This window comes from Pteropus vampyrus, unplaced genomic scaffold, assembly GCF_000151845.1.
Source record: "Pteropus vampyrus isolate Shadow unplaced genomic scaffold, Pvam_2.0 Scaffold191, whole genome shotgun sequence".
NCBI lineage: Eukaryota > Metazoa > Chordata > Mammalia > Chiroptera > Pteropodidae > Pteropus > Pteropus vampyrus.
Genome location: NW_011888972.1, coordinates 938,599 through 956,081, shown reverse-complemented (window position 1 = coordinate 956,081; position 17,483 = coordinate 938,599). Strand labels below are relative to the sequence as shown.

At 39.8% G+C, this 17,483-nt stretch overlaps 2 protein-coding genes across 2 annotated transcripts in view; both read left to right on the top strand.

Moving 5' to 3' along the window:
• The first annotated feature begins 4,526 nt into the window (after window positions 1-4,526).
• Window positions 4,527-5,451, top strand: OTUD6A (OTU deubiquitinase 6A). Its single transcript, XM_011371447.2, has one exon. The coding sequence runs from the start codon at window positions 4,576-4,578 to the stop codon at window positions 5,449-5,451; it is 876 nt and encodes a 291-aa protein (XP_011369749.1). The 5' UTR covers window positions 4,527-4,575.
• A 144-nt stretch (window positions 5,452-5,595) lies between these two features.
• IGBP1 (immunoglobulin binding protein 1) overlaps window positions 5,596-17,483 on the top strand; it is a 50,466-nt gene continuing 38,578 nt past the window's right edge. The window contains exon 1 of the mRNA XM_011371482.2: window positions 5,596-5,799. Within this exon, the coding sequence (XP_011369784.1) occupies window positions 5,596-5,799 (204 nt within the window). The remainder of the gene's footprint in view (window positions 5,800-17,483) is intronic.

Below are 17,483 nucleotides of genomic sequence, written 5' to 3'. Positions count from 1 at the left end.
CTTAAATAGCAGATTTAAGTCCTAACATTAATTATTACCTTAAGTGTAAGTTATCTATTTACACCAATTTAAAGACAGAGATTGGCAGAGTGGAGTGAAAAACATGACCCAACTATATGCTACGAAAAACTCACTTCAAATCTAATGATATTGGGATGTTAAATGTAAAAGGATAGAAATATATATTTATAACATATATTATATATAATGTAAACATTAATAATGAAAAAGGAGAGGTTATATTTATATCAAATAAAGTAGATGTTAGAGCAAAGAAAATTACTGGAAGCAGAGAGAAGCATTACATAATGATAAATGGGTGCATCCACCAAAAATCAAAGCAATCCTAAATCCTAAATAGGATTTGCAACAGAGGTGCAAAATATGTGAAGCAAAACCTGATAGCACTGAAAGGAGAAAAAGAAAAAGCGACAGTTACAGTGGAAGACTTCAACGCTCCTCTCTCTCCAATAAATAAAAGACTTAGAAAGGATATAGAAGTCAACAACACTACCAGCCAATGGGATCTAAACATTTATAGAGCATGTCACATAACCATAACAGAATACATACTCTTTTCAAGGGACCATGGACCATATGCCAAGATAAAACATATTCTAGGCCATAAACAAGCCCCAACAAATTTAAAAGACTTGAAATCAATAAAATAAAAGAATAAAAGAATTGAATCAAAGTAGAAATCAATAACAGAAAGATAACAGGAAAATCTGCCAACACTTGGAAACTAATAATTCACTTTTAAATAATCCATGGGCCAAAGAGTCTCAAGGGAATCCAAAAAATGTATTGAACTGAATTAAAATACAAATACAAATATCAAAACTTGTGAGACAGTTAAAGTAATACTGAGAAGATTTATGGCCCTAAATGCATCCATTAGAAAATGATGAAAAGTCTCAAAGCAATCATATAAGCTCCCATCTCAAGAACCAGAAAAAAAAGAGTGACCTACACCCAAAACAAGCAGAAGGAATGAAAACAGAGCAGAAATCAATGATATGGAAAACAGAAAAGCAATAGAGAAAACCAATGAAACAACAAGCTGGTTCTTTGAAAAGATCCAAAAAATTGACAAACCTCTAAAGACTGACAAAGACCAAATAACAAAAGAAGACACAAATGATCAATATGAGTAATAAAGCAGGGGATATTACTACAAATCTGGCAGACAAAACAATAATAATGGAATAATACAAACAACTCTACACACATATATTTGACTATTTAGATGAAATGGCCCAATTCCTTCAAAAAATATGAACTACCAAAATGCACTCAATATGAAATAGTTTGACTAGCCCTATAACTGTGAAGGAAAATAATTTTTCAATTTTAAAACTCTCCAAACTGTTATCTTTTGTCCCAAATGTTTTCACTAAAGAATCCTACCAAACATTGGGAGAATTAACACTGATTCTAAAAATTCTTTTCCAGAAATAGTAGAAGATAAAGCTAGTATTACCCTGATTCCAAAGCCGAATGAAAAAGTACCAAAAACGAAAACTGCAGACCAATATCTCATTAATGTAGATTTTAAAATCCTTAACAAACTATCAACAAATAGAATTCATCAATATATGAAAGAATGATAAACTATGACCAAGTGAGGTTTATTCCAGGAATTCAACACTGGTTCACTACTTGATAATCAATCGATGTAATCTACCAAGCTAAAGAAGAAAAATCACACAAACACTTCAATCAATGCAGGAAAAAAATGATAAAATCACTACCCATTCATGTTAAAAACTCTCAGAAAAATAGAAATGGAGGGAAAGTTCCTCAGCTTGATAAAGAGCATCTACAAAATCCTGTAACTAATATGATATTTAATGATGAAAGATTAAATGCTTCCCCTCAAGATCCAGAATAAAACAAGGCTTCTGGTCCTCTCCACTCTTATTCAACATAGTGCTGAAAGGTATAATCAATGCAATAAGGCAAGAGAAGGAAATAAAAGGATACAGATTGGAAAAGATAAAATTAAACTGTCCCTATTCACAGATAGCATAATTCTCTATATAAAAAATTCCAAGGAATCCGAAAAAAAAAAGAACCCTCTAGAAATAGTAAGTCCGCTGAGCAAGGTCATTGAATGTATGACAAACATACAAAAAGTCGACTGTACTTCTATATACTAGAATGAACAGGTGGACACCGAAATTAAAAATATAGTATCAGTTACAATCACTCAAAAAAAAATGAAATGCTCAAGTATAAATCTAACAAAAAGTGTGTCAGACTTCTGTTCTGAAAATTATATAACATTCATGAAATAAATCAATGAAAATCTAAATAAATGGCAATGCATATCCAGGTGTCAATTCTCCCCAAACTGATATACTGCCTTAACACAATTCCTATGAAAATTCCAGCAAGATATTTTTGTAGATATAGACAGGATTTTTCTAAAAGTTATATGGAAAGGCAAAAGAATTAAAATAGCTAAAACAATTTTGAAAAAAAATAAAATTGAAGAAAAGGGTCTACCAATTTCAAGACAAATTACATAGCTACTGTAATCAAGCCTGTACGGTGCTGGTGGAGTAATAGACACATAAGTCAACAGAAAAGAATAGAGAATCCAGAAATTGCACCACACAAATATGCCCAACTGATTTTTGACAAAGATGCAAAACCAATTCAATGGAGGAAGCATAACTTTTCCAATAAATGGTGCTGGAGCAATTGGACAATCATAGGTTAAAGACTGAACCTCAACCTAAGCCTCAAACCGTATACAAAAATAAACATAAAATAGATCACAGATTTAAATTTAAAACCTAAAGCTATATATTTTTAGGGGGAAAGGGGGACAAAAATCTTTGGGATCTAAAGTCAAAGTTTTGACACCGAAAACACAATCATAGAAGGGAAAATGGGTAAATTGGACTTCGTCAAAATTTAAAAATTTTGCTCTGAGATACACCACGTAAAGAAATAAAACAACAAGTTACAGGGTGAGAGAAAGTATTTGCAAACCACATATCCCACAAAGAACTAGTATCTAGAATATATTTTTAAAACTCTCAAAATGACAGTTTAAAAATTAAAAAAAAACAGTCCAATTATAAAATAGGTGAAAGACATAAATATTTTACCTGAGGATATGGCACAAATGGCAAATAAGCACATGAAAAGATGAACATGATTAGCCATTAGGGAAATACAAATTAAGACCACAGTGAGATGACACTATACCTGTATCAGAATGGCAGAAATTTAAAAAAATAAAAATTATGACCACACCAAATGTTGGTGAGGATGCAGAGAAACTGATCCCTCATACACTGCTGGTGGGAGTATACAACATTACAGCCATGCCGGAATATAGTTTCTTAAAAATAAACATACACTTATAATATGACCCAGCAATTGCACTCCTGGGCATTTTTTTCCCAGAGAAATGAAGACTTATGTTTACAAAAAAAACCTGTATACTGATGTGCATAGCAGTTTTATTCATTATAACTCCAAACTGGAAATGACCCAAATGTCCTTCAACAGGTAAATGGTTAAACAAACTACAGTACATCCATATCATAGAATACTACTTAGCAATAAAAAGGAAGGAAATTTTGATATATGCAACAACTTGAACGAAATGTCCACTTTCCTCGTTTATAATGGGGAGGGTTGTCTCAAGGTCCTTTCTATTTGAGAATTCAAGATACAGATGAGCAGGATGGGACAGGATGAAAGCATATTTGAAAGAGCTTAGGGCTTTTTAAATTTTAATTTAGTTTAAGAACTTTTAGAGATTCAAAATAATCAGGAAAAAAAAGTGACTTGATGAACGTCAGCTGTTGTGTTTCCTGGGCATCCTAGCAAGCCCATTTTGGGGGATGGGAACCCAGGAGAAAAGGACTTTAGAGAAGGCACATTTTGTTGGCACCAGCCGTGGTCTGCGTAGTTGTTGTGAATGGCTGTAAGGAGCGTGGCTGTCTCCTTTTTACTTTGAAATGATACAGGGTGGATTTGAGACCTAAACTGAAAGGACCTAAATGCAAGGGAATGTCTCTGTTCTGCTACACAAAATTAATGGTTCGCCAGACAAGGGACCTGAAAAACTGGAAAAAGCCACATTTCCTCCTGAACATTAGGAGTAATGGGAGGGCCAGTGTCAGAGCACATTCAGCTCGAGGTGTATTTGTCATCTGATTCTCAAGTGCAACCAGTCTGCATCGTGTAGGGAGTGAGAGTACAAGAAAAATTATGCAAGCCCAATCACTGTACATAACATGTACAGGCGGAATTTTACAAGCCGAACTTTGAACCCCGCAGAGACCGAAGCATCCGTTGGTACGGGGTCTACTGGGGGCATATTTAGGGTCTTCCAACGGCCAATCCTAGTGCCAGGCACGTGGATGGGCGTGGCCGTGGAGAAACAGCAGCCAATAGCAGAGAGAGGGATGACTAAGAGAGGGCTCCTGGCGGCTGAGGTAACCAGAGCTGCAGCGGCGAGGGGAGAGAGGAGACGTGAGCTGTTCGTCTGCTCTGTAACGGGCACTTCAGCCGCCATCACACTTCGGTACTCACCTGCCGTTCAACGCCATGGAAAGGTCTCAGGACGAGTATCAGCGGATACTACGACGCCACCAACGCGAAAAGAAAGAGCTGCAGGCCCACGTCGTGGTCATGAAGAATGAAGTCCCTAAGAGCGATAAGAGGAAGAGAAAGCAGTTGCTCCTTGAAGTGGCTCGCCTCGAGGCCGAATTAGAGCAGAAGCACCAGCAAGAGCTGGAGAAGTTCCAGGAGCTGTTTCCTGATAACAGCGGCCTCAGCTCTGTCACTGAAGATCTGGCCAAGATGGATCTGGAGAACCAGCCTCCTCGCATCCTGAAGGCCCAGAAGCGGCGTGAAAGAAGGGTGGCGCTCGAGAGGGAGCGCCAAGAGAGGATCGCCGAGGCTCAGATGGAGCACCTGGCCGGCTATCGCCGCGACGAGGAGGAGCGGCTGGCCACCATCTTGTCGGCCAGGAATCTGGAGCTGAAGGACATCCCGAGCGACGGCCACTGCATGTACCGGGCCATCCAAGACCAGCTGGCGTTCTCCGTGACCGTGGAGAGCCTGCGGAGCCGCACCGCCGACTACATGCGGAAGCACGTCGACGACTTTCTGCCCTTCTTCAGCGACCCCGAGACCGGCGATGCCTACACCCGCGACGACTTCCTGCGCTACTGTGACGACATCGTGGGCAACGCGACATGGGGAGGCCAGATTGAGCTGAGAGCCCTGTCGCACGTCCTGAAGACGCCCATCGAGGTGATCCAGGCCGACGCGCCCGTCTTCATCGTCGGGGAAGAGTACACCAAGAAGCCGGTCATCCTGGTCTACATGCACTTCGCCTGCCATCTCGGAGAGCACTACAACTCGGTCAAGCCGCTCGAAGCCGGAGCCGTCGGGGGCGCCGCCCCGCGACTCTTCTAGGCTGCCGTGGTCGCCCTCCCGTCGCCGATTCCGCCGCTGCCGCTGATTTTGCCATTTCTGTTGCCGCTGTCGCTGCCGTTACCATTTCGGTCACCACTGCCGCTGCCGCTGCCGCTGCCCCTGCTGTTGCCGCTTCTGTCGCCGATGCCGTTGCCGATGCCACTGCTGTTCCTGCCGCCGCTGCCGTTGCCGTCACCGATGCCGCTGCCACTGCTGTTCCTGTCGCCGATGCCGTTGTCCCTGCCTCTGCTGTTCCTGTCGCCGCTGCTGTTGCCACCGATGCTGTCGTCGCCACCGCCGCTGCCACTTCGTTGCTGCTGGAGCGGAAGACGCCGCTGCATCTCCCCAGTAGGCTTTGCCTTTTCTTTTGGTTTTCTCGGGTGTTTCTTTCTTCGTTGTACTCCAATTTCAGCCCCGCCCCGCTTTCGCGCCTCCCCGCCGGCCTCCTTTCTTGGTTCTCTGCTTCCTTCGCCCGGCCGGGCGCAGGGACGTGGTTGGTACAGGGCACCGTCTGTATTGCCCTGTGCCAACTCACTTTAAGTGAGTCAGTTTGATCAGTCCCAACCACTTCTTGCCCTTAAGGGTCTCTGCCTCCCTCGCCCATGAGAATTGGTCATGTTACAAATAATTTGGAGATCAAAATGGAAGCTTGGTTAGTTGTATTAACTTGGGAAATGTCCGTTTAGCTTGGAATCTTCAGATTGTCCCATAAATATATTGGATTACTTAGATAAAGTTGGCTTTTGCATGCTCGAAATGCTTTGTGAATACCTTTCGCTTAGTTTTTTGAAAAATAAAGTAGCGTGGGCCGTTTGCGGTCACCTTTGACTTAAGTTTGCCTAACCAAGAAACGTATCCAGTTATGAACAAGAGCTCCTCCACTATTTTGCTTTGTTTTTCCCTAAAAATGTGTGTGGTTTCAAATTATTTTACCTATTTTGATATTTGCTAGATTCTAAATAATAGTGTTTGTTAAATTTAGAAGCTAGATGTAAGTGCTAAGTATAGGTTTATATATAAATATACGCTGATAGGATACGTAAGGTTTATTTTAAGATGTGAAAGATCTCAACTTAATTTTCTTTATTAAAGATAGTAAAGGGTATGACTTTACTCAAGTTGTTGATTCATTTTGTTATAACTACAGCTGGTATGAAGCAAAGAGACAAACTGATAGGAAGCCTAATTTGCTGTAAGGGGTGAGATCTGAACTAGTAAGTTTCCTTTATTTTCACAGACAAAAAAAGGGTAGGACTTTATTCAAGTAGTTGATCCACTTCGTTATAACTACAATTTGTATGAAGTGTGAAAAATGTAAATTTGGTAATTTTCCTTAATTCTTAGAGATAGTAAAATACTTTTAAAAGATTTTAAACTGTGTTAAAGTAATTGACCCACTTTGTTATATCTACAATTGACATGAGACAAAAAAGTGAATATACAAGTCTGTATATTTCAGACTTGTTGATGTTTTGAATTTGCCAAAAGAATAGTAAAAGCGAAATGATTTACAGTAAACAATTTAAATTTGTTTTAATCTTCATATCTTGTATTTCACTGAAGTTACTTAAATTCCTTTTAAAAAATTCCTTGCACACTTCAAATGTTCTAAAATAAAACACATACATTTAAATTTTTTTTACATGTGATTTGTTTACAAAATAAAAGCAGTTTAAAAAATACCTGGGTCTCTATTTTTGTGTGGTTGACTTAGTTCATATAGAGTTTGTATCACAGGATTTACTTTGACAAAGAAATCCTGGGGGGTTATGGAGCAGGAGTTGGGAGGGGACAGATGAGGCTTTTGGGAGGAGAAATGGGCCTACCATCTTGGTGGTGGCCTGGAGTGGAGTGTTTCCCAGGGAACATTTAGGAAGGAGCTTTATCTTGAGGCTGTCCTGAGTTGATGCTTCACTCTGAAAAAAATATCAAGAAATGATTTCATTTAAGGATGTTCTAATTGCTATGCATGAAAAAGAACTCCTACTTCCAAACTCTGTAGTCCAAGGCTACACCTCAGGAGGGAAAGAAATGTCACTGGTTTATTTTTGGAGGGGATGGGGTGTTCCCAAAATACAAAAAGGGAAATCCTGTGTAAATGTTTGTATTCGGTAAGTTTCAGATAGCCAGCTGGCTGAAAAGAGGAGGTCCCTGAGAAAACCAGGTATTTGGGTACGAGAAGAGACCTTTTACTGGAGATGAGAACACTGAATGGGGAAAGAATAGGCCAGAAAGGGAAGCATAGTCCATAGAAGTGTGCCTGGCTGGGAAGAAGAGTGGAAATTGAGGAAAGGGTCAGCCTAGGAGGATGAATGGGACATGGCAGGGGAAAGGGCAATGGGCCAAGGTGAGGAGAGGGCACAGGCTAAGGCTGCTGGCTGGGAATGTGGCTCAGCTGGTGGTTATAGGGGAAGCCTGCCTAGCCAGGGAAGGGAACCGGCCTGGGAAGCTGGCCTTGGCTGGGGAAAGGAGCTCAGCTGGAGTGAAAGACATAAATAGATGAAGAGAGCCTGCCTAAGTGAGGGGGCCTGGCTGAGAGAGGGCGTGGCTGGGATCCGCAGTACAGGCAAGTTAAGGGAAAAGGGGGCCTGATTCTTAGCCAGTATAGCTTGAGGAACAAGGTTAGGGAAGTGGACATGGGTAAGGAAGGGGGAAGAGGCTGGTGACAAGGACCAGGGACCTGGCTGGTATAGGGTATAAACTGGTATAGGCTGAAAAAAGGATTCCTGGCTGTTGAAGGGTGAGGGCTAGGGATTAGCACCTGGCTCAGGAAGGAGGCTGGCTAGGGATAGGATTCAGGGGGGCTATCTGCATATAAAGGGGGGTGCTGGATGGCGATAGGGCAGTTGCAGGGGAAGGGTGCACTCACCAAGAAAGAGGGCGTGGGCCCTGCCTGGAGAATAGAGCACCGCGTGGATAAAATGGGACTTGCTGGGAGTCGGGGGAGTAGCTGGTGCTACCCAAGAAATTCTTTGGCAGAAGGTACCAAACAAAGACAGCAGAGTCCCATTTTACAGGCTTGTCCTTGAATACAAGAGAAATAACTGTTCTGGTCTTGAGAATCCTTAAGACCTCACTGGTCCTGTCCCAGCTGCCTCTACTGGGCCTGCTTTCAGCTGCAGGGAGAGAAAAGAGTTAACCCAGGCCAGTTCTGACCCAAGAGGGGCCTTCAGTGGGATCTGGCAGGACCTGAGGGGTTTGCATCTGTTCCATTTTGTACCAGTGACCACAGGTAGAGGGGACAGTGACAGTTCTGGGCAATTTCATGTGAAAAGCTATGAGGCACTTTTCCCAAAAGGATCCAATTCCAGAAGCAACTTTCTTTCATTCACTTACTCTTTTTCATTTACTCATCGTGAGTAAATGGCTGCCATAGCAGCCAAAAATAAGGTACATCTATCTGGGTCTGAAGCCGGCTCATCCACCCACTTTCTAGTTTGTCACCTAATCTTTCTGGGCCTCAGCTTCCTCATTAATAACGTGGACAATTAATACCTGTCTTTGAAGTATATCTTAGGATGTTAGGTGCATTAACTGAAAATATATATATAAATTGCCCAATAAATTTTTGGCTACTGTTAGTTTCATTATCTAGGAGTTCAAAATCATAACATTATCAGCTGTGGCAGCAACCATCCCTTGATTGTATCTATAGTGACTTTTGGATCCACTTGGCCTTTCCTACAGGTTCTGCGGTGGAAGCAGAACCTCTCCCAGGGCTATATGTCCAGGCTCTTGCCACAGCTTCCTGGGCTGCAGTATGAAAGCAGAAGCCACCGGCGCTCACCCAAAGTGCCCTCCTGGGACAGGGTGGCCTCCAAGCAGAGACTTCTCAAGCCCATCACTATCTTCCTTCCCAACTTTTTCTACACAAGCACATGTTTTAAAAAACAAAACTGATATCATTCTACTCAAGCTATTTTTTAACTTAACAATTCATGATAAGCATTTCCTTGTGTCCTTAACAGTCTTCAATAGTTGTTTTAATGCCTGCATTCTAGCCTGTGAATGTGCCATAATATATTTATCCTATTCTATTATTTGACATTAGATTGCTTTTAATTTCTCACTACTATAAATATGCCACTGTAATATCCTTATAGTTTAATCTTTGTATTTCTGATTATTTCCGTTAGCTACAATTTCTAGAAGTGATGTAGGTCAAAAGGAGAGGCTTTTAATGCATACTGATATATTGCCCTCCAGAAAGATTGCCCAGTTTACACTCTCAGGGTCTGAGAGTGTTATTTTCCCATATACTTGCCAACACTGAAAATTACCATCTTTACTAATTTGTTAGATGAAAAATGTTGTATTAGTTGACCCTTTGTAGATTACTAGCGAAGTGGAATATTCTTCTGTTTATTAGCATGTCTATTTCATTCAAGCAGAAACAAATAATTCTTCATTTATTGCCTGTTCCTAAACTTTCCTTAATTTTCTATGGTTAAGTTTGTCTTTTTCTTATGGATTTTTAATAGGTCTTTCCACTTGTCATTTAGATATTTTAAAAATTAGTTTTTCCCATACAGTATTAGCCTTTCAGTTGTTTGACTTTTTGCATATGCTGAAGTTTAAAACTGTAATAGGATCTCTCTATTAATCTTTTCTTTACGGTTTCTGCCTTGTTATCATGCTTTGAAAGTGTTTTCCCAACTCAAAGTTGGATCGATATTGGTGTATACTTTCAGGTTTCTTATGCTTTCTCTTTAAAATTGACTATATTTAACATATCCACCTGAAAGTTACTTGGATGTAAGATAAGGACATAAATTTATTTTTGCAATGATGGGAATTAACCAGTTAGTCGAACACCATTTATTGAATAATCCAGGGATCTATACTACAGATATAGAACACTCCACATTGTGTTTAAGGGAGTTCATTATAACATTGCCAAAGCAAAAATCTAGAAACAACCTAAATATCCTTAGTAAGGGCTAACTGAATAAATTTTGGATCATCCATATGAATCGTTTCCTCTAGGGAGAGGGGTAGAAATGAGTGGGCAAAAGGAGGAAGATGGTGAGCTTTTATTTTTAAACTATAAACTATAAGCTTTTATTTTTAAACTTCTATATAGTTGATTTTTTTTATTGTGGATACATATATAGCTCAGAAAATTTACTATTTTAACTATTTTTAGTATACGGTTCAGTGGCATTATGTACATTCACATTGCTGTGCAACCATCAGCACCACCCATCTCCAGAAATTTCTTATCCTCAAAAACTGAAACTCCATATCCATTAAACAATAACCCAATGCTCCCTTCCACCAGTCCCCAGCAACCACCATTCTACTTTCTATCTATCTATTTGACTACTCTGGGCGCCTCATATAAGTGATATCATACAATATCTGTCCTTTTGTGACTGACTTATTTCATGTAGCATAATGTCTTCAAGGTTCATCCATGTGGTAGCATGTGTCAGAATTTCTTTCCCTTTTAAAGCTGAATGATATTCCGTTGTATGTATTCACCGCATTTTGCTTATATGTTATATTGTTGAATTTTCACATAGAAAATTTTATCTACACATTATCTAAAAAATAGAAAAAATAATTTAAAAAAATTAGGACAATTTTCTTTCTTCCTTTTGTTCTGGAATAATTTAAATAGCATAGGAATTATGTGCTCCTTTAAAGTTTGAAATAATCCATTCACTTGTGAAACTGAGCCTGGGCCTTCTTTGAAGTGAAACTCTGTCAGGTACAGATCTTGGAAGAAAAGCTATGCAATATAGAAACAATCATAATTTATCTAAAATAGATAAGGAAAAAATTGGAAAACAAAAAAAATCGAATGGTAAGAGTAAATGTGACAATTTTTTCTCTCTCAGAGGATGAATCAAAGATACCATTTCACTTTTTTGAAGTTTAAAAATTGAGATATAGGCTTAAGCATGGCGCTAAACGTCATAAAAATAACCACCAATAGAACCAAAAGCAGATTGCCTATGATCCCATGTAGAAGATTAAAAAAAGAAGAAGAAAAGGAAAAAGAAACCTAGCCTTTGGAGCAACAGATAGAAAACAAAGGACACATAAAAAAAATCAGTTCATAGGCCTTTTGTCATGGGGGGGCAGTGGGAAGAGCAGGGTAGCTTGTGCATTTTTCTCTTGGTTTGTTCATTTTTACTTTGGTTTAAATATTTTGCATCTGGAGATACCAAGGTGGTCCTATGCTGCTGTGGTCTGTACCTAGTTTCAGAAAGAAGACATCTCGTTTTGGTTCCTTTTTATTTCAATGGGTGTTTCGTAGGAAATTATGTAAATGCACATTTATTCAAACATCAAGTCCCAACTTCACTTTGAATGGAAAAAAAATGTGCTCCCTCAATGTATTTATTGCTCCTGAATTAATCTTGCCCAAAACCTCATGAACCACTGAACTACATGATCTCTGTGGGCCTTTTCACCTCCCTCTATGTCTCTTCTCTGTCTCTCTGTTTCTCTCTCTCTCTCTCTCTCTCTCTCTCTCTCTCTCTCTCTCTCACACACACACACACACACACACACACACACACACAAATCTAGAACCTGTCTCTGAACACGTTGCATGTGACCCCACGACACCACAAAGCAGAAGCAATAGGGAAGCAGTTTTGGTTAGACATAAGAAAAAAAGTTCTGTTCTGATAATCTGGTATTCAAAGATAAAAAGAACCATTTCACAAGGTGGTGAACTCTGTAATCGGAGGTGTGTAAGCTCAGGCTGGATAACAACCCCCTCACAGAGGTTCTCAAGCCATTCAAACATCTAATGGGAATTTAGAAGCTTTCCATTTCACCTGAGCAATTAGAAAACGAAAGTGATTTCTTTCGTTGGGAGGTGCGGAATGAACCGGAAGACAAGCCCAAAAAGCCCTGGTGTGGGAAAGTTGGTCTGGGAGCTCCGGGAGCACTAAAGGAGATTTGCTTAGGCCCCTTCAACCTTTTGAGCCCCCTTTCTAGAACCGCCTAAATGATAACCTCACCCCCAGGCCCAGATCCATCTCCAGAAGTTTGGGAACATACCAGTGGTGTTGAGCTGTGGGAGTGCCCCCAGGTGGAGACATCACAACTGCTCCCGCCAGCTCGGAGAGTCCCTCAAGGGACTTGTACTAATGAATAGCTTACAATGACTGGATCACATTCTCAAGTGTGTAAATAGTGCATCTGAAATATTTGGGGAGGCTTGAAAACAGCTTGTTCTTTTAAGTAGCCTATTCAGTTCAAGCAAATATATCGAGTATTTTCAAAAGGAGATTCTGCCGGCTGGGTAGGGGCCCAGGAAGGCCAAGCCAGGAACCCCAAAATAATTAATACTGCATTTGTGCTCTCAAAGGTAGCCTCACAGCCTTGGAGGGGAGACCCACCCAAATTCAGGTGGCTGCCAACCCAAGGCCCACCAGGAGTGCTGTGGTCCACTAAGAAGATGGAGAAATTAAGTGGGTATGCTTTGGGCCAGTTCGGGGTTGATTAGGATGGAGAGGAAGAGGGAATAAGTAGCCTTTAAAGGTCAGCTTAGATGTAGGTAGGCAGCCCTAAAGACAAGGATGTTCCAGGCCGAGAGGACCACATTAGGCAGACACACAGAAATGACAGTGGGCGAGGCACCAGGAGAACAGCTGTTCGCATCTCCAGCATTTGTTTCCCTCCATTCCCGCAAAAGCCCCAACCTTCTTTTTGAGGTGCCGTCCCTCCATCACCTTGTTGGGGTGAAAGAGGTTTGCTGCCAAGGCCCTTCCCCTTCAGGCCTGCCAATCAAATCACCACTTCTCCCTGGTGACACTGATTGGTTCAAGATGAATCCGGGGCGTGTACAATACGAGTGAAAACCAGAATCGGATGAGTGCATGCTCTGTGTTGTTTTTTTGAACCTGTGAGTAATGGAATCTGGCGCCATCTTCCAACAGTTGTGGAGGGGAGGGGAGGGCCGCGGCGGGAAATCAACAAATTGAATTAGCTCCTAGGGAGAGTCTAATAAGCCCTTTCTGGAATCGGAGTTGAGTTCAAAGTTCTCAGGAAAAAATCTGTACTGAGAAGTTAGAATGTTACTCTAGAGGCAGGAGATTCCATTAAAAGTTTATTTTTCAGAAGGCATGAGATATCAGAGCTATGCTTCGGGAATAAGAAATCTGGTGGCATTTGGGGGAAAGGATGGGTTGCAATGAGAAGTTGGAGGCAAGAAGATGGTTTGAGAGGCTCTCTTTTTAATCTGTGAGGATGATGCTGGGGCTGTGGCAGCAGGGAGAAAAGAGGAGACCAAAGTGATGGACGATGGGAGTAGAATTAACATTTGTTTTATGTGGAGAGTTTGGATGAAGGCAGGATCAGAGGCGATTCCCTGGTTTCTGGCTGGAGTAACTCAGGAAGTGGTTCATTGAGATAAGCCCTTAAAATCCCTTAAATTGCCAATCAAATAGAATATCTCCGATTTCACATATACAGCCTTCCTACACCAAAGCTTTTTGTACCTCTGAGCCAAACTAAAAGGAGTGTGTGAGTGTGAGCAAGTATGGATTATCTTAGAATGGATACATGAGAAACTCCAAGGAGACAAACTCAGTGGCTGAGACTAGAGTGAGAATGCATTGCTTATTCCAAGTATTAATGTAGTTTAAAATTTGAAATAGCAAGCCAATTGTGTCAACAGTCACCCAGCAGTAACTCAGCAGTACAGTGACCAAACTGGGAATTATTCAGTTGATAATAATAAGGCAGGAGCTTCAGCAGAACAATGCAGGGATGGCTCTGCACTATTTGACCAGTGTCCATAGCCTCTCTATTTGACATACACACATTCCTCCCCCTTTCAAGGAAAGCAAAGATTCTCAGAGGTAATTCTTTAAATCCGCATTTTAAAAGCAATATAATTTTTTCCTGAATTCAGACCCACGGTGTATTTTGAATTCTGCATCCTTTACAAAGCACTTTTGTTGCTTCTACTGGTGCAGAGACATAAGGCCCACTACAATATCTTGTCCTAAAGCAGAGCCACTAAACCTTGGTGACACCAAGAAACTATAGCAGAAGCTCTGAAATTCAAGAAATTTTTGTTTTGTTTTGTTTTGTTTTGTTTTGTTTTGTTTTGTTTTGTTTTGTTTTGTTTTACTTTGAACCAGGTCAAATTTTTGCTTTGGTGTATTTCTCTTGTGGCAGAAAAGTTGCAAAAATCAGACTGGCAAGAAACCAAGCAGCACTTGGAGAGTTGGAGAACTGAGGTTTATTATGCCTGTGGCCCCAGAGAAGTCAGCACTCTGAAGATCTGGGCGGGAGCTCAGCTGCAACATTCCTTATTTGGCATGGGCTGATTGATAAATTTGTCTGCAGGTGTTTACAAAGTGAGGGGGTTGCTAGGGGGTACAGGCAGTTACATTTGTTGTTTAGCGGGAACAAGCGAAAGAGATTAGTCTTTAGTTAATTTCGAGTACAACCTATGCAGCAAGCATATCTACAGAAGCAGAAAAAAGAGCTGATTAGCCTTTTGAGTGAAAATTCCTCTCCACCCACACTGATCTTTGAAGATAAGAGGGAAGTTTCCAGAGGCTAAAGCAGGGAAGGTAATAGATAGGGTGGCGGGAGTAATTCTTATAGTTTCATATGCATAGAATAAGCAGGGCAAGAATAGACACCACTGTGTTAAGAGAGGTTTTTTCCCAGTGGAATTATAGGTAAATTTAATTTCTCGAGAGAGGTTTTTTCCCAGTGGAATTATAGGTAAATTTAATTTCTCTAGATTATTGACAATGAGTATATATTGTATTTTATTCCACATTGTATTCCTTTTTAATTATGCTTGACATTTAACATTATATTAGTTTCAGGTGTACAGCATAGTAGTGAGACACATAACATAGTTTATGATCCCAAATAGTCCAGTACTCACCTGGCACCATACACAGTTATTAAAACATTATTGACTGTATTACCTATGCTGTGCCTGTTTTGTAACTGCCAATTTGTACTTCTTAATCCCCTCACCTTTTCACCCAGCTCCCCAAACTCACTCCCATCTAGCAATCACCAGTTTGTTCTCTGTATCTATGAGCCTGTTTTAATTTTATTTGTTTATTTTGTTCTTTAGATTCCACATATAAATGAAATCATATGGTATTTGCTTTTCTTTATCTGACTTATTTCACTTAGCATAATACCCTCCAGGTCCATCCACGTCATTTCAAATGGTAAGATTTCATTTTTTATGGCTAAGTAATATTCCATTGTATATATATACCATGACTTCTTTATCTGTTGCTTCCATATCTTTGCTATTGTAAATAGCACTGCAGTGAACATGGGGGTGCATATATCTTGTTGAATTCGTGTTTTAGTTTTCTTTGGATAAATACCCAGAAGTAGAATTGCTGGGTAAAAAATGTAGTTCTACTTTTAATTTTTTGAGGAACTTCCAAACTGTTTTGCGTAGTGGCTGCACCAATTCGCAATCCCACCAACAGTGCACAGGGGTTCCCTTTTCTCCACATCCCCACCAACATTTGTTGTTGGTTGATTTATTGATGATAACCATTCTGACGAGTGTGAGGTGATATCTCATTGTGGTTTTAATTTGCATTTCTCTGATGATTAATGACATTGAGCATCTTTTCATATGTCTATTGGCCGTCTGTATGTCCTCTTTGGAGAAATACCTATTCAGGTCTTCTGCACATTTTTTAATTAGATTGTGTGTGTTTTTTTGGTGTTGAGTTGTATGAGTTCTTTATAAATTTGGATATTAACCCCTTATCAGATGTATCATAGGCAAATAGCTCTTATTCAGTGGGTCGTCTTTTCATTTTGTTGATGGTTTCCTTTGCTGTGCAAAAAGTTTTTAGTTTGATGTAGTCCCATTTGTTTATGTTTTCTTTTGTTTCCCCTGCCTGAGGAGCTATATTAGAAAAAAATATTACTAAGAACGATGTCTGAGAGAATACAGCCCATGTTTTCTTTCAGGAATTTTATGGTTTAGGGTCTTATATTTAAGTCTTTAATCCATTTTGAGTTTATTCTTATATATGGTGTTAAGAAAGTGATCGAGTTTCTTTTCCTTTTTTTTTTTTGCATGTATCTGACCAGTTTTTCCAATACCATTTATTGAAGAGACTGTCTTTATTCCATTATATATTCTTGCCTCCTTTGCCATAGATTAAATGACCATAATAGGTGTGGGTTTATTTCTGGGCTCTCTATTCTGTTCCATTGATCTCTGTGTCTGCTTTTATGCCAGTACTATGCTGTTTTGATTACTGTAGACTTGTAGTATAGTTTGATATCAGTTAGTGTGATATCTTCAACTTTGTTCTTCTTTCTCAAGATTGCTGTGGCTTTTCAAGGTCTTTTATGGATTCATATGAATTTTTTTATTATTTGTTTTAGTTCTGTGAAATCTGCCATTGGGAATTGCATTGAATCTATAGATTGCTTTGGGTAGTATGGACATTTTAACAATGTTAATTCTTCCTATCCATGAGCTCGGTATATGCTTCCATTTATTTGTTTCTTCTTCGGTTTCTTTCTTCAACGACTTATAATTTTCGCAATAGAGTATTTTTTACTGCCTTGGTTAAATTTATTCCTAGGTATTTTATTGCTTTTGATGCAATTATAAATTGAATTGTTTCCTTAATTTCATTGGTGTATAAACATGCAACTGATTTCTGAATATTAATTTTGTATCCTGCTACTTTACTGAATTCATTGATCGGTTCTAACAATTTTTTGGTGGAATCTTTAGGGTTCTCTCTTTATAGTGTCAAGTCATCTGCAAATAATGACAGTTCTTGCTTTCCTATTTGGATGGCTTTTATTTCTCTTTCGTCTCTGATTGCTGTGGCTGGGACTTCCAATACTATGATGAATAAAAGTGATGAAAGTGAACATCCTTGTCTTGTTCCTGATCTTAAGGAAAATGCTTTTAGCTTTCTCCATTGAGTACGATGTTAGTTGTGAGTTTGTCATACATGGCCTTCATTATGTTGAGGGTATTTTGCCTCTATTCCCACTTTGCTGACAGTTTTTATCATATATGGATGCTGAATTTTGTC